We start from the raw sequence: 25,336 nt of genomic DNA, 5'->3' as shown, positions 1-25,336 counted from the left end.
TGAGTGTGTATGTACCCACAACACACACACACCCGTGAAAGGGAAAAATGTAAATAATTACCATAAGCGGGTGATGGGATTGTGAATACTGTAACCTTCTGAGGCTATAAAGTTGTTAATAACAATGTTATTTTAAAATTCATAAGATGTACAGAAAAAATGGCCATCAATTTAATCCAAATAAAAAGATCCCATGATATCATATGATTGGTGTCAAACTTTGATAACAGAAGATGGGAGTCTAAAGGAACATGGAGTTCAACAGACAAGTACCACGTTTACAAACCCTCCACAGCTTGGAATAGACTCCGGGAATGGCCATCATTTTTCTTCAAACTTCTTCCATAAGAGGCAATTCACAAGGTAGGGCAGATTAGGCCTTAAAAAGCAGCAGGCTATACCCAATGAATATAAATCAGGGCTCTATATTTAGCTGAATTGCTTTCAACTATCACTAAGGACATTGTAAATATCAAATTAAAAGTTTAATTAAAAGTTTTAATTAAAATGTTTTTGAGTAACAGAGCTTTATTTATTTAATGCTTTCAAATCAACTACATTGTCAGGAACTGTATACAATCTGTATCCTTTTGTCTTTTAAAAAAATGTAATTTATATCACTTAGACACCTAAACAGCATGAAATTCCAAACTCCCATGGGCTATTACTGATTAGTTCTGTGCATGAGTGTTTATTTTATAACTCTTTTCACTTTAATATTTTATATTAAGTGGAGACAAGGTCAATTAACTCAGAAAACTGTATTACTGATAAAATGAATTTCGCAAAACAAGTATGTGTCTAAACTTTCTCATATAGATTTATGTCTGGAAGGTGAAGAGAAAGAACTTTAAATAAACAAGTTAGTGTCACTGAACAGAAGGATTTTACAAATGGCAAGAACCACAAGAAAACCAAGGCCTGGGAGAGGTCAGGTCTTGCCTAAGATCACAGTGGAGTAGCCAGGACTAGAGGCCACAGCCAAGGAGGGTCAAGATTAGGGCAACCTTTTCTTGGCTCTGTGGTATGGGGCAAGTTTTTTTAAATCTCTCTGGATCTCAGTTTCCACTTTGTAAAACAGAAATAATATTACCTACTTCGCAGGGTTATTAAGGTAATACATAGGGCATTTAGCGCAGTATTTAACACAGTAGTAAGTATACAATAAATGCCATTTATGATTAATAAGGTAATGCCCTTCCTAGTATTATCATGTATCTAGCATTTAAACAAAATAATACTGATCTTCAATTACATCATGAAAGAACAAATAACAACAAAGAAAATCCTTTATAAGCCACAGCCACAATTTTAAAAGAATTAAGACTTCAAAATTGCTTGGCATATTTACAACTTCTAGTTGTACAATATCTGAAATCACAAATCTTCATTCTTCCTTTAATATATATGTTTTTTATATATGAATTTTATATGAAATTTTTTTTAAAGATTTTACTTATTTATTTGACAGACAGAGATCACAAGTAGGCAGAGGCAGGCAGAGAGAGAAGAAAGGAAGAAGTCTCCCTGCCGAGCAGAAAGTCCCATACGGGGCTCGACCCAAGGACCCCGGGATCATGACCCGAGCCGAACGAAGGCAGAGGCTTTAACCCACTGAGCCACTCAGGTGCCCCTCTGAAACAATATTTTATCTGTAAATAAATTTGCTGAATCCCCAACACGAAAGTTTAAAAATGTACATCATGATGTTAAAATTACTTTTTCTAATACTGCTCAGTTACTTTATTTCTTCAATAAATGTTCATTGCACATCTTGAATATACAAGGCTCTTTGCTGGGTGCTAGGGATACAAAGTGCAATCAAACACTGTCCCACACTTACAGAGTTTATAATTCACTGGAGGAAACAAACAGAATCACCATTCCAACAACAGATAATTATCAGGGACTGCAAATGAAGAACATTTAAATCAGGCTACAAGACTAAAGAAAGCAACACTTGAGTTGAATTTTAAATTAGGAGTAGCAGAAAGGGAGAAAGAGGAGTACATATTCAGTTCCAAGCCAGGGGACCAGACCACAGGAAGGCCCTGAGGAGTGGGGTATAGCTCGACACAGCACAGATCTAGTATTCAAATGCCTAATGTCATCTCCTTCATTTAAATCAAGAGTCTCTCATGAATGAACATTTTCTAATTCCAAAAACTGTAATGCCAATATATGCTTTTCAGCTTATATATTTCATATCCTCTGATTTATTGAGTAAAAAAATGATCCCACATTCCAGTTTTCTCAGATATTAACTCTGACTTTATAATAATTGCAAATCAGTGACTATTAATTTTGCCCTTCAAGAAAAATACCTAACATAAACGTTAGAGGAAAAAAATAGCTTACCAATCATGTTATCTAAGGAGAGGTCTGGGAGCTTATTCTGTAGCACTCCTACAGGAATTCCGCAGAAAGACACAGGTGAATATAAAGGTGATACACCAGAACTACTGCAAAGACATAATAATTACATGTTTTTACATATTTAAAACCTCTGTCACAGTTTAGTAACTCAAATTACTAGTTTCAGATCATAGCATTCTATCCATTTTTATAGTATTTATTAATCTTATAGTATTTATTAATCTTGCCACAGTGAAATATTTCCAGCAGGTTTACATAATTCCCTAATAATCTAAAGTCTAAATTCTCACTTAAAAAAAATTTTTTTTAAGTCTCTGCTATTTTCATGATTCTGCTACTTTTTTTAAAGATTTATTTATTTATTTGAGAGAGCGGGCGAGCGAGCGTGCACCATCAGGGGAGAAGAGCAGAAGGAGAGGCAGAAGCAGGCTCCCCACTGAGCAGGGTGTCTGACATGGGGCTTGATCCCAGGACCCTAAGATCATGACCTGAGCAGAAGGCGACTGAACCCCCCAGGCGCCTGATTCTAGTAATTTTCTAAAAAGAGGTAACTAAGCAAACCAGAAAACAATCCTATTGACTCACTTACCTGCTCCGTGAATTTCGATTACAAACGGCGGACTTGAGTTCCCATATCATGACCCTGCCATCACTCACTATGAGGGCGGCGGCATTCTCATTGACAGGACAACACACCATACTGAAGGGACGGACAGTTTTTGTCACCCTGATTGCATCGCACTGGCTTCGTAGATCATAGGTCAGCTCCTGGACAGGATCTGGATCTTAACATAGTATTGTTTTCTTTTAAATATCAGAAAGCAACACAGCAATATCACTACTATTTGCTTTAATTTAAATAAAACCTCAACTAAAAAGAACATCATTCCTTCACTAGCACACAGTTTGTCAAAAATGCCTTCTCCTTTTACAAGTATTACTAATTTCTTCAGAATATAAATATGATTCATTTAATGGCTGTCCACACCAAGTTTAGTTTCCAAAATAAAAACTACAATCAATATAGTTTGTTTTTTTAATATTATTAAAACAAAGAAAACAGCTTTGAAAAAGGATCAACAGTGATATGACTAAATAACGTACAGTACACTAGAGGTCATCATAATTTATAGTGGCCTCAGAAAGCCTGAAAATAATGGTACTCTACAAAAGACGTGAAAGTCGCTTTTGCTTTTAGAAGTACATCATTTTACAACACAGTGCTTTCATTCTCCAGGATAAGACTAAAACTGACAATACCCTGGAGACTTATTAACCTATGTCATTTTACAATGGACATTCCTAAAGCAGAAAAGTCAAGGGTGTAATAATAAAGGTATTTTAAAAGGCTCCACTTGTGCTGAAGAAAAAGACACAAAGATAATATCTACTTGGCTCATGGATAAAATTAAGTAATTACAAAATATTACTTTCTTTGCTGCATATAGGAGGGGCACTATTATAAAACCATGAAATTCACCATGGCTTTATGCTTTTTTATGCCCCATTTTACAATCATATTCTACTTTCCCAAGGCCAGGATTACCATTAACTCTATGCTTTGGCTGGTATCCGCCACAAGAAGGCTTATGAAATTCTGGAGAAAAATATTCTAATATTATTCTAAGATATAAACTCACCTGGTTCCTCACTTGAAGTGGTAAAAACACTATTATAAGATCTTCGAACACGTAAAGTTATACAACCATTTTCATGTAGGCAAAATAACCCATCACGTTGAAAGCAGGGTACTACCTTTAAACAGATAATGTATTCATTATAAAAAACACAATAGATTAAAAAGTATATGCCGGGAAGCTCATAAACTCATATTTAGAGAATATGGACAGAAAGAAAAAAGAAAAAGAAAAATACACACATAATCCCCAAGCTTGAAAATTAAATGAATTATTCAAAAACTCCATTTACGGCACACCTGGGGGGTGCTCAGTCCCTTGAGCAGCCAGTTCTTGATTTCAGCTCAGATCATGATCTCAGGGTCCTGGGATCAAGCCCCACCATCAGGCTCCACACTCAGCAGGGAGTCTGCTTCAGGATTCTCTCTGCCTCTGCACCCGCCAACCCCCACCCCTGGCTTGCCGGTACTCACACACATGTGCGTGTGCACGCTCCCTCTCTCTGTAATAAATAAATCTCTAAAAAACAAAGAAAGACCATCCATTCATAATCATAAAAATTTGACTTTATCCAGGTAACTTAAATAGTTCAATAAATATCTCCAGATCAGTCAGAAGAATTTCTAAGGTAAATCACATGAATCAAAAGTGCAGAAAAATAGGAATACACAGTAACAATGTTAATTTTTTTTTTTTTAACATTTTATTTATTTGAGAGAGAGTGTGAGCATGAGCAGGGGGAGAGGGGAGAGGGAGAAGCAGACTCCCCGCTGAACAGGGAGCTCAATGCGGGGCGTAATCCCAGGACCCTGGGATCATGACCTGAGCCAAAGGCAGGCACTTAACCAACTGAGCCACCCAGGCAACATTGTTAATTTTTAATAAAGAGAAAAGAGAAAGTAGAACTAAGGATTTCTGCAAGATTATGTTTTTACTCTCTATAATATTCATAACCAACTTGGGGGGATATAACTCTTAGATCATACATACCTGCAGAAATGGAACTCCTGTTCGTTCTATTGCAATCACACCCACTGTTTGATTCACCTCAAGGTCAAGGATTAAAATCTCCCGAGGATAGAGTAACAACATGTGGTTTCTCTTGGAAGGCAGATGCGCCAACTGAAGGCAATCATTTAGGGTTATAAATTCAGCACTGAAAGAAGTGAACATACTTTAGGCATCAAGAAATAAGTCAAAGACTTTACTCATATCAGAAAAAGCTAATAAAGGACTGAATTTTGTCCTTTCCACATAACTGTCAATGAGAAGATACAATTGTTTCCTGAAATGACCAACAGGGACTAGCATCTAAAACTAAGATCTCTACTATGTGTCAAAACCCAAATTATGACAAATGGTAATGCACAGACTGGATAGAGATACAGGTCTAAATTTTTGAAAAATTTAAGTAGTAAGTCTATAAAGTGACAAAACCAGTAGTTTTATTTTTATTTTGCAATTAGAAGTACCAAACAGATTGCTGAAATCAAGACAGCATCAGAACAAAGCAATCTGGGCAATTAGGGCCCTTGGACCAGGAGTCAATGGATTATCTGTATGACCTTGGGCATGTCACTTCCTCCCCTCTGCCTTCATTCACTTCTAAGCCACCTTAAATCTTTTTTGAAACAAAGTGGGGTATTTTATTCACTTATCACAGTATTTTCTTCTATGTAAATAAAACTGATAAAACTTTATAAAGATTGTAGATAGTTCAAGAGTCTCAAGAATCATTTCAGCCATTTGTGACTTGCATATATTCAATCATAACCTTCTTAAACCTATTTCAATAGGAATAAAGTTAGGCAGCTCTTTTCTGCCCATGGGTCCTGTCCCCAGGCTTTAATAAAACCACCTCTTTGTGCCAAAAATAAAATAAAATAAAATAAAATAAAGTTAGATTAGAGGACTAAAAAGAGGAACATGGATTGCATTAAAATCTTGGCTCTGCCACCTCCTAGTTGGGTAAGCTTGAGGAACATATTTAAAACAATGTGCAGCTCAATTTCCTCACTTATAAAATAGACACAGTATTACTGCCCAGAACTACAGCAGGATCCCATGTAATAATGAATGTAAAAGCACCTGGAGCAGTTCTATTTGAAGGGATTAATAATTCATTTCCCCAAAACTCAAAATGAACGTATGACTCATATGAGAAGATATAATACACACAAATCATAATATAAAACAATTCAAACAATTCAGACTCTAAAAGATTTATCTGTAACATAGAACCATGAAAAATAAATAGAAAATCCTCTTAAACTATGTAAGGAGCAATCCAATTATTATGGCACAGGGTGAGGGATAATTTGGTGATATTAATGAGCCTATATTTTAATATATAAAAATGATATTTATATATAAATTCAGAATATACTCGCAGAACAATCTGTATTTGACCATATATTTTTCAGATAATTACCCACAAAATCTAGACAGAATACTCTTAGCATATTAAAAGTAAGAGTCTTTTTAAAATGAATGCCAAAAAACTGCCAAAGCAGTAAAAATATAAGAACAACCATAGCTCTTTAGGAAAGAAAACTGAAGTCTATTTCCAATGCATAAGATTAGTTACTTAAAATAAAATTTTATTCAGTTGCCATTTCTGAAATAAATAATAGGTAGCATTTACCATATAAATGGTTACTAAAATTATCAGCCACTACTTTAAGTACCTAAGCTACTGTACGTTAATCCTTACAACAACCATATAAAATCCTATAAAATGCCATTTTAGAGATTGGGAGAGTGAAATTTGAGCGAGATTAAAGAATTCTGAGTCACACAGCTATAATTTCCCCTAGAATCCTGGCCCTTAACCAGTATGAGAAATATCTTTACATGCATAAGAAAAACACCCATCTTTTACTAGCTAATGAGACGGAGCACTTAAGTCAGGAAAACGTATTTAAAATGAAAATCCAGCTTTTGTCCCCAATTTTTTTAATGTCTTCAATTGCCAACTGTGGTGTCTTCATTTTCTGTTTTCAGATTTAAAAATCAGAAGTAGAAACTGTCATCTGTAAAAATCAGTGGGGGAGAGGCCAGCATAAGGACCGGAAACAAAGGAGCCACATCCAAGTGGAACCTCCTCCTTGGGGAAGAGACAGAGAGAATATTCTCCTCCTCCATATAAATTCAAAACTGGAAAGGAGAAAGGGTGAGGTAAAGAATAAAATCAATATTAGTACATCTTCAAAAATGACGTTTCTCGAAGGGATGATAAATGGATGAACTAAATGGTTAGTTTTATACTTGTAACTTACCTAGGTTTCTCCTGCGTGATTAAGATTTTTACTTTATTAAGAGCCTTCTTGGCCCCCGTGGCTGCAGCCAGCTTATTATGAGCTGGGCTGGAATGTGGGCTGGATATGTAAACTTTTTTCCCAGGGCCCGAAGGAGGCTTGGATGGAGAGAAGTCTGAGATGAATACAATACCCTCGCTGGTGAGTACTGTATTGAGAGAAGCAAAACTCTGATTAAAGTTTAATCAAGTTTAGCACGGAGTTTTATTCCAATACAATTTTGAAAGCAAGGTAATGATAATTTTAATAATACAGAACTGGCAGTATAATGTAGTCATAATTGAAATATTCTCCAAGTTGAAGTGAAACAGGTGGTCCATTACAATTCATCAGAGGCCTCCACGCTCAGCTTTCTAAATTAATGTTTTATATTAAAAAGATACCAGAAGGTTACTAGCAGAAAGAACAAATGTTTGTTCTTCCAAATAAATTCAGTGCATGGACTTTCATTAAAAACCTTTCCTCATTATATCCTGTAACTTCAAAATCCAAGACTTTTCAGAATATAAAATTCACAGAAGAAAAAAAAAAAATCCCATACTAAGAGGCTTTGCATATCACGCTTAGTTCTGAGTTCAAATATTTGATGTGGTACTAATTTTTTATGATTATCATGAGTTACTCAGTCTAAATATACATTTCCTTTTTTTTTTTGGAGCATCAGACTGAACCTTAGGAAGTACAAGAGTGTTCTGTTTCTCTTTAGATTCAGAGTAAAAATAGAGAGCCAACAATGGCTTACTACGTGTAAAGGAAACAGAAGTATTCAAGAAGGCAGCACTACATTTAGCAATACAAATTTTGCCTTTTTATGACTGAAAAATAATCTCCCTCAAAACTGGGGCTAATACACGGATAACAGAAATCTCATCTCTCCTGGCTCCCTGCAGTTAGTGAGGCTGGTTTAAGCACAGGGAGCAAAGACGTATTCAAGAGTTATGACAGCCCTAGCACATTTGGTGTGAGTAAATCAAAGATGTCAGGCGAACGGACGCTTTGAAATATACTGTGCTTTCATCAACCAAATTACAGAGATGCAGTAAGTTAGCCTGAGGCCTTGTCTCCTTTTCAGATGACAGGACTCCCTTCCAAGGTCTCATTCATTCCTCTTCTTTTGTGATGCCCTCCCTCAGTCAGTGGATCAGCTAAAGCAGCCCTCCTCTGTGTCCCCACAGCACTGCATTTCATAGCACACTAAGGAGTGAGTGCACGTACGCACACGTGCACATACACACACCATATACGTGTATATAGACACAACACCTAACCACACACCATTGTAACTCCACAGTTGGGTTTCTGCAGGTACACATTTCTCTTCCTTCTTCAGCACACAAATATACACTCAGTAATAACAAATGCTGGTAGATAAAAGTTAGAATTCTGAGTCATTCAAATTCAGGAGAAACATTCTCTCCCGCAACTAATTCCCTTACCTCTTTCCAATTTTTGATCAAATATCAAAATCAAGCCTACTCTGACCACTTTATCTAATACAACAACCTGCCCATTCCCATCCCTCCCATTCCCCTTCATTCCTTTTATACCTAGGATATAGTAATAGCTCAAGGAATACCTGTTGGATAATTGAATGAAGAGTATTTCCCAAATCATTTAATCACAAAAACATGTGTCTAAAAACAAATCACATTTTTAGATCAGCGGCTCAGTGAAAACACTAAGAGCACACAGGCAAAAATAACCTCTGCAAGAAAAAATTCCCTTGGGCTTATTCTGTGCCACACAAGCATCTGTTTATGGCACTCAAAACACAAGCATGAATTTAAATGATTTTTTAGAAGGAAGAACTGAATTTGGCCACATACTAAACGAAACCTTTGACTCAAGTTCTTTAATGTGTTCCTAGAAAAACAAATTTCATTAAGCCCAAATTAGAACAGCACGGCAACTCTCTCTCCAGCTAATCAAAGTCTATTTACAAATTCAACACAGTGAAGGTACAGCTTGTGGATTTAAAGTTCTAGCCATCAAAATACTTGCAAATGATATGGGATTATGATTTAGTATCTGATTAGATGCTCCAGATATATGACTTCTCTACTTTGCTCAGTTGTTGGAACACATCAGCTGTATGATATGGCTTGTATCTTATACACAAAGCATTAACTGTATTATAAAGAACTCATTTCCCTCAAGTAATCTATTACTCACAAGTTAAATGGGAGGGATCAAAAGGGTCAAAAGAAAAAGAAAGGATGTTATCTGCATAGCTCTTCTTCCACAGTTTGGTGCCAGTATCCGCATTCCAGAGCACAATATAATTTGGTGGGTGGATAGCAAGTAGTAAATCTCGGGAAGCATCTTGATTCCATAACCACTGAACATCTGTAAAGACCAGATGAAGGCAAAATTCAGAAATCACTTTAGAACACTTGGTTAATGTATCCTTGACATTTAGGGTTTGTTTTGGTTTTTTTCCCCAAAGTTCTTAAAATCCTAACTTCTCTCCCTATGTTCCATATATGTGTATATATGTCAAGACTGCACAGGAAAAGTGTAGTTTTATATTAAGATGAGCTGTCTGGACATTAGAATCTCAAGATAAACATTTTAAAATTACTTTAAAGAAAATACAAGACAATTTTCACAAATCATTACTTAAAACTTTGCATCAAAGACTGTGCTGGCCATGATCAACGTCAGACTCTCCTAACATCTTTGTGAAATTACTTAATGGAACTTTGCAGAGTTTCATGTTTTTTACACGATAATAAAGACAATAAATATCTTGTTCAGTACCTAGTACAAAGTACTCAACAAATATTTTTTACATAGTCATTTAAAAAATTCACTCAGTCAAGACAGCCACTTAGTCAAAGCCCTGAGCCAAAAGAATACTGTATTGGTTTTAGGTCAGTAACATAAGCAAATAATCTATATGAAAATGAAAATAAAATCTGGATCATCTCTACTAATGGAAAGTAAGCATAGAGGGTTAATTTAAAATAGCAATTCAGCCAAGTGTACTTTATCACAGCTTAGATTATAAGACTTTTATAGCAGCTTAATTTTTCTCATCATGCTTGATTGAGGCCAATGCTAAAATTAATACAATTTACTAAAGCAAAAATCAGCTGAGATTTGAGGAAATATGCATGGAAATATATTGAGAAGGATAAGAAAGCTAGATTCAGATCAATAAAACACGCTAAACACAATCAAGAGTTAACTGGGAAGTGATGAAATTAAAAGGGGAAAAAAACCACTCTGAGACTAAGTGTGTTAATATGAACACTTAGCAGAGCACAGTCTTTCCTCACCCTGAATAGGTTTGGCATGCTCTTGGATCTCACACTGAGCTACTCCCGCTGCTACATCCCAAACGATGATCTTTCCATTGACATCAGCAGAAGCTAAGCGCAAGGAATATGGCGAGCCAATGTTATGGTGGTAATTTTCCCTGGCCCATTTAACCTAGTATCAAGAAGAAATCATATCAAGTAAATACTTGTATTCGATGAAACTAAACACAATTTTCATAAAACATCAACCAGAACCCATACTACATTTTACACTTATGTCACAAAAATATTTAGAAAGAATTAACAGGAAACTGTTTTCCATCTCAAAAGTCAGACTTTCATTATTTGTGATCTTTTTTTAAGTTGCAATACAATCATAAAATCTAATCATGACAAAACATCTAAAAGCCTAAATTATTAAGCAGAATGGTTTTCTGTACTCTGCTCTCCTAATTAAAAGGAGACAACTTCGAACTACCAAAGCCTTGCAGAGGAAAAAATGGAAAAAACAAAGCAAGCAAAAAGCCCTTTAGCTGTCCTTCTCATGAAACTGCAAAAAAAGATGTTAATTTTTTCCTTAAAAAAAAATATGCTTCATACCTCTAGCAATATCCTAAGAATGGAGTTTTTACAACAAAAACCACAAGATTCCAGCACAAATCAGGTTAATCCTGAGCATTAAATATTGACAGAGTCATGAATAAAACACACGTCTTCATTTCACCCTAAGCCATCGCCTTCCATGGCTACAACCTTCCCTCTGTTCTAGATCAGCAACCAGTTTGTCTTCTTCAAAGCATTTAACAAACAACAATTTGTAATGGCTTTGTTTACCCCGTTCTGACCCATCACCGACCACGAACTATAAGCTCCATTGGGTAGGATCACGCAGGCCTTGTTCACATTTCTATCCCCAGATCTATCCACCACCAAAGCTAGTGCTCAACGAGCATGTGTTTAATAAATGAACCCCAACACCACAGAATCTTCAAACATATACATATATAAACATATGTATACAAACACGTGTGTACAGATATGTAAACGCACACTCATACGTAATGCCAAGGTAGGAAGTGTGTGCCTTTCTTATAGTATACCTAAATAATTCATAAAAAAGATGGAAATAAAAAGTTTTCTGAACATCAGTATTGATAAGCCTTAAGAGTCTGTTATAATACATCTTTTCCTCAGGCCAGAATTTTTTTTAAATAAAATGTGTAAGAGTGTGTACACGCACACATGCACATGTTTGAATGTGTGTTTGTGTGTGCATTTATATTTAGTGTATGTATATTCAATCTGCATTCTTTGCAGATGTGTTTGACCACTCACTGAAATTTGTGATTTCATTTAAAAAAGTAGTACTTGCAGCACTTCCACAATCAGACACATGCAGAGTGGTGAAAAATTTCAGTAACCCAACATACATGTGTATTACCAGGTGAAACAAAATGTTCTTATTTCAGCTCTCATAATGCAAATGAATATCTTTTTTGTGGTCTATACAGCACCACTTTTTGGGGGGGGTGCATTTCTGTGCTCTTTATTGATGATTTCACTGTTCAAATTCAAAATGGTCCCCAAGCACATGGTGAAGTGCTGCCTAGTAGTCCCAAGCACGAGAAGTTCTGATGTGCGTTACGGAACAAACATGGGGGATAAGCTCTGTTCAGGCAGGAGTTGTAGTGCTGCTGCCTGTGAGTTCAATGTTAATGAATTAGCAAAACAAACACAAAACAAAGTTATATATTGCTCAGTTGATGAAAATGTTGTGACAAGAGGCTCACAGGAACCTAACCTGTATTTCCCCTATGAGCAATCAACATTTCAGTATTTGTTAATTTCAGTGTTTGCAGCAACTTTACAGAATAAAACTATCATGGATAAGAATTGATTTCATCTATGTATATAAGTGCTTGAATTCCATTCAGGTAAACCCCAAGCAGTGTGTGTGTGTGTGTGTGTGTGTGTGTGTGTGTGTGTGTCTGTGTGTGTGTGTGTGTGGTATTTTTTTAATCACCTAGATATATCATAATCAAACTACTGAAAACTAAGGATAAAAAGAAAGTCTTGAAGGCAGTCAGACAAGAAAACATACACTGCATACACCAAGAATTTCTCTCAGAAATTATGCAAGCTGAAAGACAGTGGAATATCTTTCAAGTATCACAAGATCAAAAATGGGTGAAACATCTTCATAGGCAAATAAAAACCAAGAGACTCAACCTATATTAGATAAACACCTCAAGGACTTTAAGGAAATTCTTCAGGCAAAGGAAATATAATACCAGACTGAAACTTGGATCCACATAAAGAAATAAAAATGCCAGAAATGCCAAAAAGATCAGGGAAATGGAGGGGAGGGAGAATATATTTTTTCAAAATAAAATCCTATGCCTACTTAATGGCAGGAGACTGAATGCCTTCCCCCCAGGCTCAGGAACAAGACAAGAGTATCATCTCACTACTCCTATACGTTATAGTATCAACCCTAGCTAATGCAATATGACAAGAAAAAAAAATAGAAGACATACAGATTATCAATGAAAAAAACTGAACTGTCATTCTCTGCAGATAACGTAATTGTCTATGTAAAAAATCCCCTCAAAAGTTACTAGATCTAATGGGTTTAGCAAGACCACAGGACATAGGTCAATATGTAAAAATCAGCTGCATTTCTCCCTACTTCACATTACATACAAAAATTAACTCAAAATGGATCAAGAACCTGAATGCAAGAGCTAAAATGATAAAATTCTTAGAAGAAAACAAAGGTGTAAATCTTAACAATGGAAGAAAAAGAAGAAAAATAGATAAAGTGGACATCAAAATAAAAAACTTTATTGTTTCACTGGACACCATCAAGAAAGTATAAGACAGCTTACAGAATGAGAGAAAATATTTACCAACCATGCATCTCATATGGGACTTCTACGTAGAATACATAAAGAATTCTAACAGCTCAGTAATTAAAAAACAATTTAAAATGTGCCAAGGACTGAATAGACACTTTTCAAAGAAGATATACAAATGGCCAATTAACACATGAAAAGATGCCCAACATCATTAACCACCAGGGAAATGCAAACCAAAACCACAGTGAGAACCTCTTCACATCCAACAGGATGGCTAGTATCAAAAGAACAGATAATAACAAATGTTGGTGAGGATGTGGAGAAACTAGAATCTCATATACAGCTAGTAGGAACGTAAAATGGTAGAGCCTCTTTGGAAAGTCTGGAAGTTTCTCAAAAAGCTAAACACAGAGTTACCATATGAGTCAGCAATTCTACTCCTCTGTACATACCCAAGAGAAATGAAAACACATGTTCACACAAAAACTTGTACATTAATGTTCACAGCAACATTATTCATAATGCCTAAAAAGTGAGAAATATCCAAATGTCCATTAATACATGAATGTGGTATACTGGTAGAGTAGAATATTATTCACCAATAAAAAGGTACTGACACATGCTAAAACACAAATGAAACTTGAATGAAAGGGGAAAGAAGCTAGGCACAAAAGGACACATATTGTGTCATTTCATTTATATGAAATGTCTAGAATAGACAAATCTAGAGACAGAAAGTATTCTACTGGATACCTAAGGATGATGGGAATGAGGGGATGGGGAGCAGCTACTAACACATGCAGGGTTTCTTCTTAGTGTGATCTAACTGCAGTGCTGGCTACATAATTCTATGACTATATTAAAAACCTTGGAATTGTACACTATAAGCTGGTAAATTTTATGCTATATCTCAACAAAGCTGTTATCAAAAAGAAATAAACCAAAACCCCCAGATCTCTAATCTTCCCTAAGATTTCAGATCACTGTAATTCAATTGCACCAGGCGTCTCAGACTTTGCATGTTGAAAACTTAAACTCACTGATTTCACACCTATTCCCCTTGTCATAGCAACACTATCATTCAGTTATTCAAAGAGAACTTGGAATCATTCTAGTCCCTGACTCTCCCTAAGCTGATTACTATAAAAGCTATCCAGTTTATTTCTTCAGCAGCTCCTGAATATGACTCCTTCCTGCCTCAGCTTTATTTTAGGCCCTTAGAATTTCCTGCCAAAATTTCTGCAGAAGTCTCCTAAATGATCTCACTGCCTCATCTTGCCTTTCTCCAAGAAATCCTCCACTGCTGCCAGAGTAAATTTTTCTAGAATACAAACACAGCCTTATCAATTGCCTAGTTAAAAATCCAAATTCCTTCAGAACCTTCTAACACTTTTAGGACCGATGAATTTCCCTGGCTGCTTCCTCTTCCATCATCCTTTAGCCATAGCCCAACTTCTAGCCATCTTTATACCCCACTACTTACCATTGTGTACAGTCTTCTTTTTACCTGTGGTACTCCTTCTTCCATTCTTCACTTGGTTAACTACTGTTTACCAGTCCCTAAACTGGAAAGACTGCTGTGATTCTCCCCTGACCCCTACGACTAGGTGTTAGGTAGCCTCCTTTGTCCCTACGCATTCACTTAGCATACTGTATGTCTGTGTCTTCGTTGTTCCTCACTAGAATTGCTTGAGGGCTTTCATCTCTATATCCTTAGCATACGCTAAGTGCTCAAAACTAATGAATGAATGAGTGTTCTGGTAAATGGCGGAAAAGGTGTTATCCATCATCTTTAAAATCACCTAAGACCTAGTATTTAATAGCTCATCCTGGATTGTCATTAAATCATATATACGGGAATGTGAGGCTACCCCAAATGAATTACTATGTTTAAAAGCTATTTAACATTTACATATATCACTTAATAAGAATCTAGTGATATTTAAAACTTCAGAATAGGCAATATGTTATAAGGGTGAAAGTGGGATTTGACTTACCTTGACCACATCAGCTTTATGTTTTTCTAAAACTTGAAGAGTCTGGGCAGTATTGGAATCGATCACTACCACGAGTGAGTGACATCCATAAGCAATTAAACCTTGCCAGCCCCTAGCAAAACAGTGATATTAAATTTTAAGTACAAAACAAAGACTTCTCTCTTGCCACGAGGCATGCTAGCATCAATCACAAATCTAATACGTACTACCATGAACAAAATCATTATTGAAGCATACAGGCCAGTTTTTTGCCTTATCCCATTTAAATAAAATGTCCAGCGAACCTAGAAATGCTGACATTCGTTTTTCATGTGACATGCACATACACCCCTGAAGATGTAAAAACATACCCCTGTTGTCTATTTGTCTTTAAGGACATGCACCTTGTCTTATTCAACTTCGAATCCTGAGCACTCACCACCAAAGTCCCTGAGATCATGTTCCGTAAGCATCTGTGACTAGTCCTGGTCCTTCCAACCAGATAAAAAGACAAACACTGGACAGAAGGTTTCCTCCCTCTTGCCAACATTCCCAGCAGCCCCACCTGCAGAATTTCGCTTTATATCTAAGCATTAACGTCCAGAGTTGCAGTGCTAGTTTACAGTGAAAAGGTCAAGGTGAGATGACAGGTGAGGGTATAGGCGCCTGGCACAGGGTCTGGCAAGTTGTGGAATGACGAAAGGTAAGAAACAGGGATATGAAAGAGAGAAAAGGGAAAGATAAACTGGGGAGGAGACAGGGAGTAGGGGAGCTGACGGTGGAGGGAGAGGAACCTGGAGTTGGGAGGACAGGTGAAGACGAGCAGGCTTGGGGAAAGAGAAACACATCTGGGAGAAACAGGGCAACTATAATAGCACAGGGAAGGTTCACACCTGGGGCATTTCCTGTTTTCATAGTAACAACAAAAACCCAGCATTTAAAGAAAACCTCTAGCGCGAGGGCAGCACCCAGGCTTGGCGAGGCCAAAGGAACCAGGGGGTGAAACCTCTTGTTCCCCTTCCCCTACACATTCATGGCCCAGCCCGGCGGCCTCGAAGCCCGGCGCCCTCACCAGTCCACCGCCGCCTTGTTGTGAGCATTGAGGGCCCCAGTGAGGGTGCGCGCCGACACCTTGAAGTTCACAGTGAAGGGCAACATTGCCTCTGCTCAAACCGGCCCTCGGCACCCACCCCCGCAACCAGGAAGCGGCGGCCACTGCGCTTCCGTTCCTAACAGAGTCCGGGTGGCTCCGTGAGCGCCGCCGTTTGGTTCCGTCGGGTGCAAGTTCCCACCACCTTGGATTCCGCCTTCTTCAGGTTCCGGGCTCAGCCCTTCAGCCTCCTTCAAAGTCCGCCCGCCAACCTGGTGCTGCCAGCCGGAGCAGGGAGGGGCTGTGCTGCTTTCCACTGTTTTCTTCATGTTGGGACTGTGTAGGCCTCTGTACCCTGCAGGAAATCCTGAAAAGCAAGAGCTGAAAGACCCAGTTAGCCTTTCTGACTTTGGTCTATTAGCTCAGGACAGTGACCAAATGCCAGGCTCTGTCGTAGGTATCGGGTGTGAGGCGAAGAGGAGAAGCAGAGAACCTCAGCTCTCAAGAAGTTTATAGAACAAATAGAGGAATATGACGGGGTGAAATGGATAGAAGGAATGAGATGAATGGCTCTAAAATAAACGATTTCTAAATATGGAGATCACTCCACTTCTGGTCTTGAAAATACTTGAAAAAATACATGACTCCTGAGGCCAGATGCTGGGGGGGGGGGGGGGGCAACTTTCATTTTGCACGTTCTGCTCTGTCTCTCTCCTCTGTGCTCAGGGCATCATCTACACTGTTGATCCATAAGAAGAGTGTGTAAAGCAACTAAAGCATTTATTTGGGGTTTTACGGGTTGTAATCCATGGAGCACAGAGTTCGCTGAAATCAAATGTATTCTCTGAATTGCCAGGGATTGGGAGCTCAGTCTGAAAAAGGCAAAAACCGCAAGGTTACATACTTGTTGGGAAAGATTTAAGATTGGTGCTGGCAGAGTTTGCAGTCACCATCTGATATATGATTAGCTATCTAGCTAACAGGTGTTATATTCTCCTTATTTTGATTCAAAATAGAATGATGCATTCCGGGAGGTGATGGAGTTGGAACTGACAAAAGTCAGAAGTTCCTGGTGTTTGGAGGACTGAAGCAGGAGAGGGGCAGAGGTCGTACTACTTCTGCATCAGCATCCATTCTACTCTGTTTAGTGACTCTCTTACAATCCTTACTTCATTTTGAATCTTTCACAATACCTTTACTGTTAACACTTGCCATGATTTTTTCCCAGCAATAATTTTGGCAGATGTCTGTTTCTTCTCCAATGTATTCGACACAAAGGACAAAATAATTGGTGATGTTGTCACTTCAGGGGTTTTTTGTGCACCTTCTCACTCTGAGAAAACAGCTTTCTCAAAGATCATCTCCAAAAGCATCTTAGTAGTTAAAGTCAGTGAGCGCGTTTTGTCTCTTAATTGTTCTCTGGCAACTGCTGCTGCTTCCCTTTCCAGTCCTGCCCCACATCCTTCCCTACTGCTTTTGGGGCAATCAGAGTTGCCAGTAACCATAGGTCTAAATGTATCACTCCCTTATTAAAACTCTTTGATGCTTCCTGTGACAGAACTTATGAACTGGCTCCCCAAATTCATTTTCCCCTTCTTTCATAGGGACAGAAGCACCAATTGTATCTGAGCACATTGTCATTCCATGAAATGAACACATATCCCAGCTTCCCTTACAACTAGATCAAGCCATAGCACTAAATTCTGGCCAATGTGACATGAGTGGAAATAATGTATAGTGACCTCTGAGAAATCACTCTCCTGTGCTATACTGTGTTATTTCAATATACATACCCCACATGATTATTATCTGCATATATGTATATCTAGCAAGGGAGACTAACATATTTTTAGGCAACTGCAATATCGGAGAAAAATACACTCTACTAGACTTTGAACTCCTTTCAGAAAGGAACCAAATCCCAATCTTTTTTTGTCCCCAGTGCCAACCACTCATCCTGATATGCAGTTGGTCCTCAATAAATGATCAAAGGAGCAGGAGTTTTAAATGGCCATAAGCATAAGGTTAATCGGGGCTTGAGGTGACAACAAGGAGTCAGTGATGGTGCTCACAGACGGAGAACAACAGCAAGTAACCCTCTTGGAGGAAGAGGGATTAATTAGTTTAAATCTGCAAGCTACCTGGAGGACATGAATGTTGAGTACTCAGGGCAAGGATGGAGAACCAGCTGAAGCTGGGCAAGGATATGTCTCCCTTGGTACGAGTGTGAATCAAATATGTTAATGGGTATTTATGGCCTTCTCTGAAGCATCTGTCTTGGCCAGTGTGGAGACAGATTATTGAACAGGCTGAACTATTGATCTCTTTAATAGGACAGAACCTACACTCCTCTTTCATGCCTGAAAAACTACTATTTTGCCTCATGCCCATGCCAGAAGACATCAACTCCAAAGCATGGTAATGGGGACCCAGAGCATCTGTCCACTTCTATATCACTTGCATCCGTAAACTAGAGTAACTTTTTTTTCTCTCTTTCTTTTAAAGTTGGTGGAGATAAGAGTACAAGTGATCTTTGAACAACACGAGTTTGGACTTGACTAATATGCAGATGTTTTTCAGTAAATACAGGACTGTAAATGTATTTTCTCATCCTCATGGTTTTCTTAACATTTTCTTTTCTTTAGCTTACTTTATTGTAAGGATACAGTATATAACATATAACATACAAAATATGTGTTAATCAACTGTCTATGTTATTGGTAAGGCTTCTGGTCAACAGTGGGCTATTAGTAATGAAGTTTTGGGGAATCCAAAATTTATATGCAGACTTCCAACTGCATGGGGGTTGGCACCCTGAAACCCTCATTTTTCAGTGTCGAGTGTATAATGGTGATATTTCTTTTAAAAAAGATTTTATTTATTTATTTGAGAGAGAGAGTGAGAGAGAGCATGAGTGAGAGAGAGCATGAACAGGGGTGAGGGGTGGAGAGGCAGAGGGAGAGGGATAAGCAGACTCCTTGCTGAGTGGGGAGCCCAATGTGGGTGGTTAGATCCCAGGACCTGAGCTACCCCAATGGTGATATTTCTGATTGCTATTCTGCTTAGGGATAAAGAACTAAACAAAACACTTACTTCATTAACTTTCCAAGGTCATGTCAGAAAAAATGATGGTAAATAGATTTGAACATGATGGAGATGTTGAAGATGAAGATGATGAAGTCGATACCTTACTGCTGAAGACTCCTGAAGTGTCAGGTGCTACGATCTACCCTTTACCTGTATCATCTCCCTTAATCGACTCAAATTCACAAGACCATGATCACAAGTGTCCTATAGACGACAAAAACAAAGATTCATAGAGTTGTCTGAAGTTATGCAGCCAACTGGAGGCAGAGCCAGTGTTGGAACTCAGGTGAGTCTGATTCCAAAACTCAAGCTGTTAACTACTGGCCACACCATGCTGCCCTCCATGACACAACCCACTCTACAGCCCACCTGCAGTGAATTCCAGCTGCCTGGAAGCACAGGATTAATCAACAACACAGATATATAGAGATAGGATTCATAAACCCTATAATTCATCTACCGAACATGCACAGCTTGGCGATGTTCACAGAGTTTTGCAGCCATCACCTCCATCAGTTTTAGGATGTTTTTAATCACTTCATAAAGAAACCTTGCCCTCATTAACAGTCACTCCCCATTTCTTCCCGACCTCCCTGGCCCCTTCCCCATCCTTAGGCAGCCACTGCTCTCCTGTCTCCATAAACATGTCTCTTCTAGACGTTTCATATGAATGGAATCATATCCCATGTGGCCCTTTATGCCTGGCTTCTTTCTTTTAGCATAATGTTTTCAAGATTTGTTCGTGTCGAAGCATGCATCCGTACCTTATTCCTTTTCATTACTGCATAACATTTCATCATTTGGATATACCACCTTTTATTTATCCACTCCCCCGTTGATGAGCATTTGTGTTGTTTGTACTTTCCAGTTATAACAAACACTGCTGCTAGGAACATTCCTGTATACTTTTTTGTGTAAACATGTCTTTTCATTTCTCTTGGGTATATATTAAGGAGTGGAATTGCTGACTCATATGGTAACTCTATGTTGAACTTCTTGAGGAACTGCATGACTGTTTTCCAAAGAGGAAACTTTCTCATCAGCAGTATAAAAATTCCAATTTCTCCACATCCCAACATTACTTATCTCTGTCTTTTTTATTATTATTATTATTATAGTCATTCTAGTGGGTGTGAAGTGGTTTTGATTTGTATTTCCCAGATGGCTAATGATACTGAGCATCTTTTTATGTGCTCAATCCCTGATTATATATCTTCTTTGAAGGAATGTCTATTCAGATCCTTTGCTCATTTTCAAGTTTGGTTGTCCTTTTACTACTGAGTTGTAAAAGTTCTTTGTATACTCTAGATACATAGTCTCTAATTAGACTTGAAAAACTTTCTCCCATTTTGTAGGTGACAACATAGATTTGAGCCACTTGGCTGAGCAAATATGGCCAATAAGTTTAAGCAGTGCAGTCAAGATCTTATTCCCCAAACTAAGAAAGATAGCAGTGACCTGGTTCTGGCCTAATTGTGGAAAGGGAAGGGAACATAATTCTGGTGCTGAAACACTGTGTATGAGAACAGGGTGCCCCCCACCCCAGGAATAATGAAATTGATCGAAGAGAAAAATCTGTGGATCTCTTATTATTTCCTTCATTTTATTTTTTATTTTACTATTTGTACAGCTTTAATTTGTGTTTTTCTTTTAATTTATTTCACTTGAAATGGCAGGTTAATGAACAGCTTCAGGCACACTGTTGGTAAACATGCTCAATTTCTGACCTTCACACTTGTCCAGATGTCTTCTAGCTCTCCTGTGTGCATGAGTCCGTGGAAACCAAGCATGGTATGTAATCCTTTACAGGTCTTTTTAATGCCCTTCTGTTACTAATACAAAGTCTCATTTGTTGAGGATTTAATCATGTGTTAGGCAGTGAGATAAGGACTTTCCAAGTTAGCTAAGCTTTTTAATCCTTGCTCTGGATTTTCTTCTCCTGGCCCTCCTCTCCTAGGGGAGTCATGGACAGTTATCATCAGTAAAAGAAAAGCATTTGTTGTGACCTTGGACAGACATAATACTTGACCTCCATAAACCTCTTCTTTTTCTCCTATTATTTAGAGGCAGGGGAATAATTATCCTTGGATGATGAAGAACATTACAATAGACAATATATTTTAAAAGGCTAATGTAGCACTTAGATTCCTAAGCACCTTCCTGTTTACTGACAGAGCTGGGAATGAATCTAGACCTCCTGGACAGCACTGGCCTATCTAAGCTATAACACCTTGAACGTGAAGAAAGGTCTTCCCTCTTTAAAGGACAGCCTGCAAGAGAAGTACTAATAGGGGTACCTGGGTGGTTCAGTGGGTTAAGTGTCTGCCTTCAGCTCAGGTCATGATCTCAGTGTCCTGGGATTGAGTCCCACATCAGGCTCTCTGCTCAGTAGGGAGCCTGCTCCCCTCTCCCCACTGCCCCCACCTGCCTCTCTGCCTGCTTGTGATCTGTGTCTGTCAAATAAATAAATAAAATCTTTTTTTAAAAAAGAGAGAGAAGTACTAATAAGGATTTGGGTAAAAGTGGCATTGAATTTGTTATCAGTCATAAGGATACCAAAACCATGGTGACCAGCATTAAAAAAAAAAAAAAAAAAAGGCTTAAGGGTCACCAACAGTGAACACAACAGGCAGTGTTTGGAAATCACAGTTCTGGACAGACCATGCTGAAGTGGGCCTGGGGTGGGGGTTACAAATCAGCACTTTCTAAAAGGTGAAGCTGTCCTCCCACAGCCAAAGACATGGGCTGTTAGAGCTGCCAGGCAAGCTCCATGTGGTGCTCTGCCAGGAGCCACAGGCAGGGATGGCTGTCCTGAGGACCACACTCTACTATTATAGTAGATGCTGCTTGGGGCTCACCTTGGGTGGCTGCGGGGATTGGCTTCTAAAGGAGGGAGGTACAGCCTGAGTGCCTTTAGGATGATGCTACCGCATGTCTCTTCCAGACCTGGGTCCTCTGAGCCTCTCTTCTCAGGCTGTGTCCTCCCTCAAAATCTCTGGACGTTGGTTGCTCAGTTGCCCACCAACCATGGCATCTATACATGCCAAGACATTTACTGCATTTGTTATTTTCTTAACACATTCGTATTTTCAATCGGGCAGTCCTCTATTTTTTAAACAAAAGCTCTTGAATTCCAAACCCAACCTGCTTTCTTACTGGTAGGTATCACCAACTCCATGTTCTCATGAAGGAACTTAACCTCAGACAGGTTAAGTGACTGACCCAAGATCCCACTTCTAGCCAGAGGCAGAGGCGAAACTCCATCCACCAGGTTTTCTCACTCCAAAGTCAAGGTTCTGTCCAAGACACAGAGCCACTCCACGTGAGATACAGAAATAGCTGTGAAATTCTCCCAGGGGATGATATGGGGACCAGGAGAGCACATTTAGCACAGTCAAAACATTTTAAAGGAAATGTACCCAGTTACATGGGTGCCCCATTCAAGGGAGCACTGGTCTGACAGCCTCAACTTGGCATCTTTTTGTCTTTCCTCAGATTTTTCCCTGAACACCTTCTGCCCACCCCTTCCCTCCTTGGGAATGACCATCAGGCTGACTTGTTATTTTGTCACTGTCATTACTGATGGCCTTTCATGTCTACAAACTCCAAGTACTTATGACAGTGCAATGGATTAGTTGCTGCACTTTGTGACATGGGAATAGAGGTTTATTAGACTAAAGGATGTTTTTGGAGAAAAGCAGTCATGGCAAAATGCATTTCTCCCAAGTAGGTCACGTGAGGGATGTGCTTTTCTTAGACCCTTAGCACAGGAGGGGAAGAAGGGTGTTGTTTGAAATGGGGAGGGCTTTGCAGTTGGACAGACATGAGATCTGTGACTTTGGGTGATTTTAGGGGATAAAAATGCAAGTGAGATTCTCCAGTGTAATGGCTGTCCTGGCTACTAAGGGTGAGGACCCAGGTCACCCTTTGCCTCTCAGTATCCCATTCTGGCCCTTTATCTCTTTCCAGCCAGTCTACAAAATTGACCTGCCAGCCTGTCTCATTCTTGGGGCCACATGTGTTCTGTCAGTGCACGTTTATCTAGTTATTGGCTGTTTTTAAAGGAAGAATAAACTAGAGGACTTTCTTTTTTGATTTCTTCATCAGATTTTATTAGTCCAAGTAAACAGTGCTTTAACAATGTCTTCACAGAATAGCATTTCATAAATTAGATTAACCTAACAAGATTGTATCTGGTACATGATCATGATGTCTGGGGGGAAAAATGATTCCATTGATTTCTTGCTCTTAACAAGCTTGGACTTGGGTGGAAATAGATTGTGAGCTGCTCTAACAGGTTTTTTTTTTTTTTAAGATTTTATTTATTTATTTGACAGACAGAGATAACAAGTAGGCAGAGAGGCAGGCAGAGAGAGAGGAGGAAGCAGGTTCCCTCCTGAGCAGAGAGCCCAATGTGGGGCTCGATCCCGGGATCCTGGAATCATGACCTGAGCCGAAAGCAGAGGCCTTAACCCACTGAGCCACCCAGGCGCCCTGCTCTAACAGGTTTGCAGACTCTATAACGCTGTCTGGTCTTTCACAGGCTCCACTAATTGTTGTAATTAAAAATAAATGCCGGTTTGTCTCTGTTAACTTTGAATCTCTAAGTGTTGCACTTGTCTTTCTGCCCAGGGTAGGTGACTGACTAACTTGTAAGTCATATCTGCCCTGTGATGAGGCTTGAGTGCAGATGGACTGAATCAGGAGACTCAAATACCAACATAAAACCAAGGGGGCTCCTACCACCCTGACCTATACTGAAAGCATTTATTCAGAATGCTTGTTTCACTCTTTTGAAATATGAAGAAAAATACAATTTTTAGAAATGTGTCTGTAATCTTCACTTGCTGGTGTATCCATTATCACCTTGACACATTTACTCCCAGTTGTTTAAATGAAGATGTATTTTACAAAGTTGCGTAATACTCCACATCTTGTCAATCTTTTTCTTTGAACAGTCTATCAAAATTATTTTTATAATATGTAAGTAGTCATCATAATTATCATTTGAATGACTCCACAGTAGTTGGTAAAGTGGACTTACTTAGCTACTCTGCTGTTGCCTGATATTGAAGTCATTTTCAGTTTCTTAAATAATGAAGATAAAGCTGCTGTAAATATCTTTATGCCTATAGTTGGTTTCCGTCCTATTAGGTTATTTCCCTAAAATAATTCATAGGAGGGAGTATAACGATCTCTGTTTTACTAAAAATTTCTAAATCACAAAATAAGTAAATGTGGGAATGCTTTACATAGAAACTGTGGAAGCTTTAGAAAAGCATAAATACAAAAAAAATCAATTATATGATCACTGGTAAGATGGGCTTCTTTTAAGTGACTGTGTCTTCCTTTTAAAATGCATATACATGTTTTGCTTTTATAAAATTGAGGTCATACCGTAAGCACTAATTTTACTCCCCTCTTTCCCACTCAATAATCCGATGTAATTATTTGTAAATATACTCCACTAGGGAACAAGATACTGTCATTTGCAAATATACTCCACTAGGGAACAAGATACTGTCACCCTTTTTTGGTGAATTTTTTTGAAATACAGGAATTTACCGTTTTTAATGGAAAAAACAGTCATTGCTTGACTGTCCCACTGCCATTTGACAATGCAGTGTTCTGTAGCGGTCACAGTGAATCTGACTCTAGGCCAGGAGTCAGTCACAGAAGCTAATGCAAAGGGGCCATTTTGGAAGACCTCAGGTGATGACCCAGGTGGCAGC

General features: G+C 38.5%; 1 protein-coding gene across 1 annotated transcript in view; it reads right to left on the bottom strand.

Moving 5' to 3' along the window:
• Positions 1–16,649, bottom strand: part of LOC111144896 (WD repeat domain 11) — a 58,558-nt gene extending 41,909 nt beyond the window's left edge. The window contains exons 1-9 of the mRNA XM_022499482.1: positions 16,500–16,649; positions 15,449–15,560; positions 10,612–10,765; positions 9,503–9,676; positions 7,292–7,478; positions 5,004–5,169; positions 4,017–4,131; positions 2,966–3,161; positions 2,359–2,462 (exon numbers count right to left, since the gene is read on the bottom strand). Coding sequence (XP_022355190.1) covers positions 2,359–2,462; positions 2,966–3,161; positions 4,017–4,131; positions 5,004–5,169; positions 7,292–7,478; positions 9,503–9,676; positions 10,612–10,765; positions 15,449–15,560; positions 16,500–16,585 — 1,294 coding nt within the window. The 5' untranslated portion in view covers positions 16,586–16,649. The remainder of the gene's footprint in view (positions 1–2,358; positions 2,463–2,965; positions 3,162–4,016; positions 4,132–5,003; positions 5,170–7,291; positions 7,479–9,502; positions 9,677–10,611; positions 10,766–15,448; positions 15,561–16,499) is intronic.
• Positions 16,650–25,336: the final 8,687 nt, after the last annotated feature.

Source organism: Enhydra lutris, unplaced genomic scaffold, assembly GCF_002288905.1.
Source record: "Enhydra lutris kenyoni isolate GAN:26980312 unplaced genomic scaffold, ASM228890v2 scaffoldscaffold12, whole genome shotgun sequence".
Taxonomy (NCBI): domain Eukaryota; kingdom Metazoa; phylum Chordata; class Mammalia; order Carnivora; family Mustelidae; genus Enhydra; species Enhydra lutris.
The sequence above is the reverse complement of the archived record's forward strand: the minus strand, read 5'-3'. Positions and strand labels throughout refer to the sequence as shown.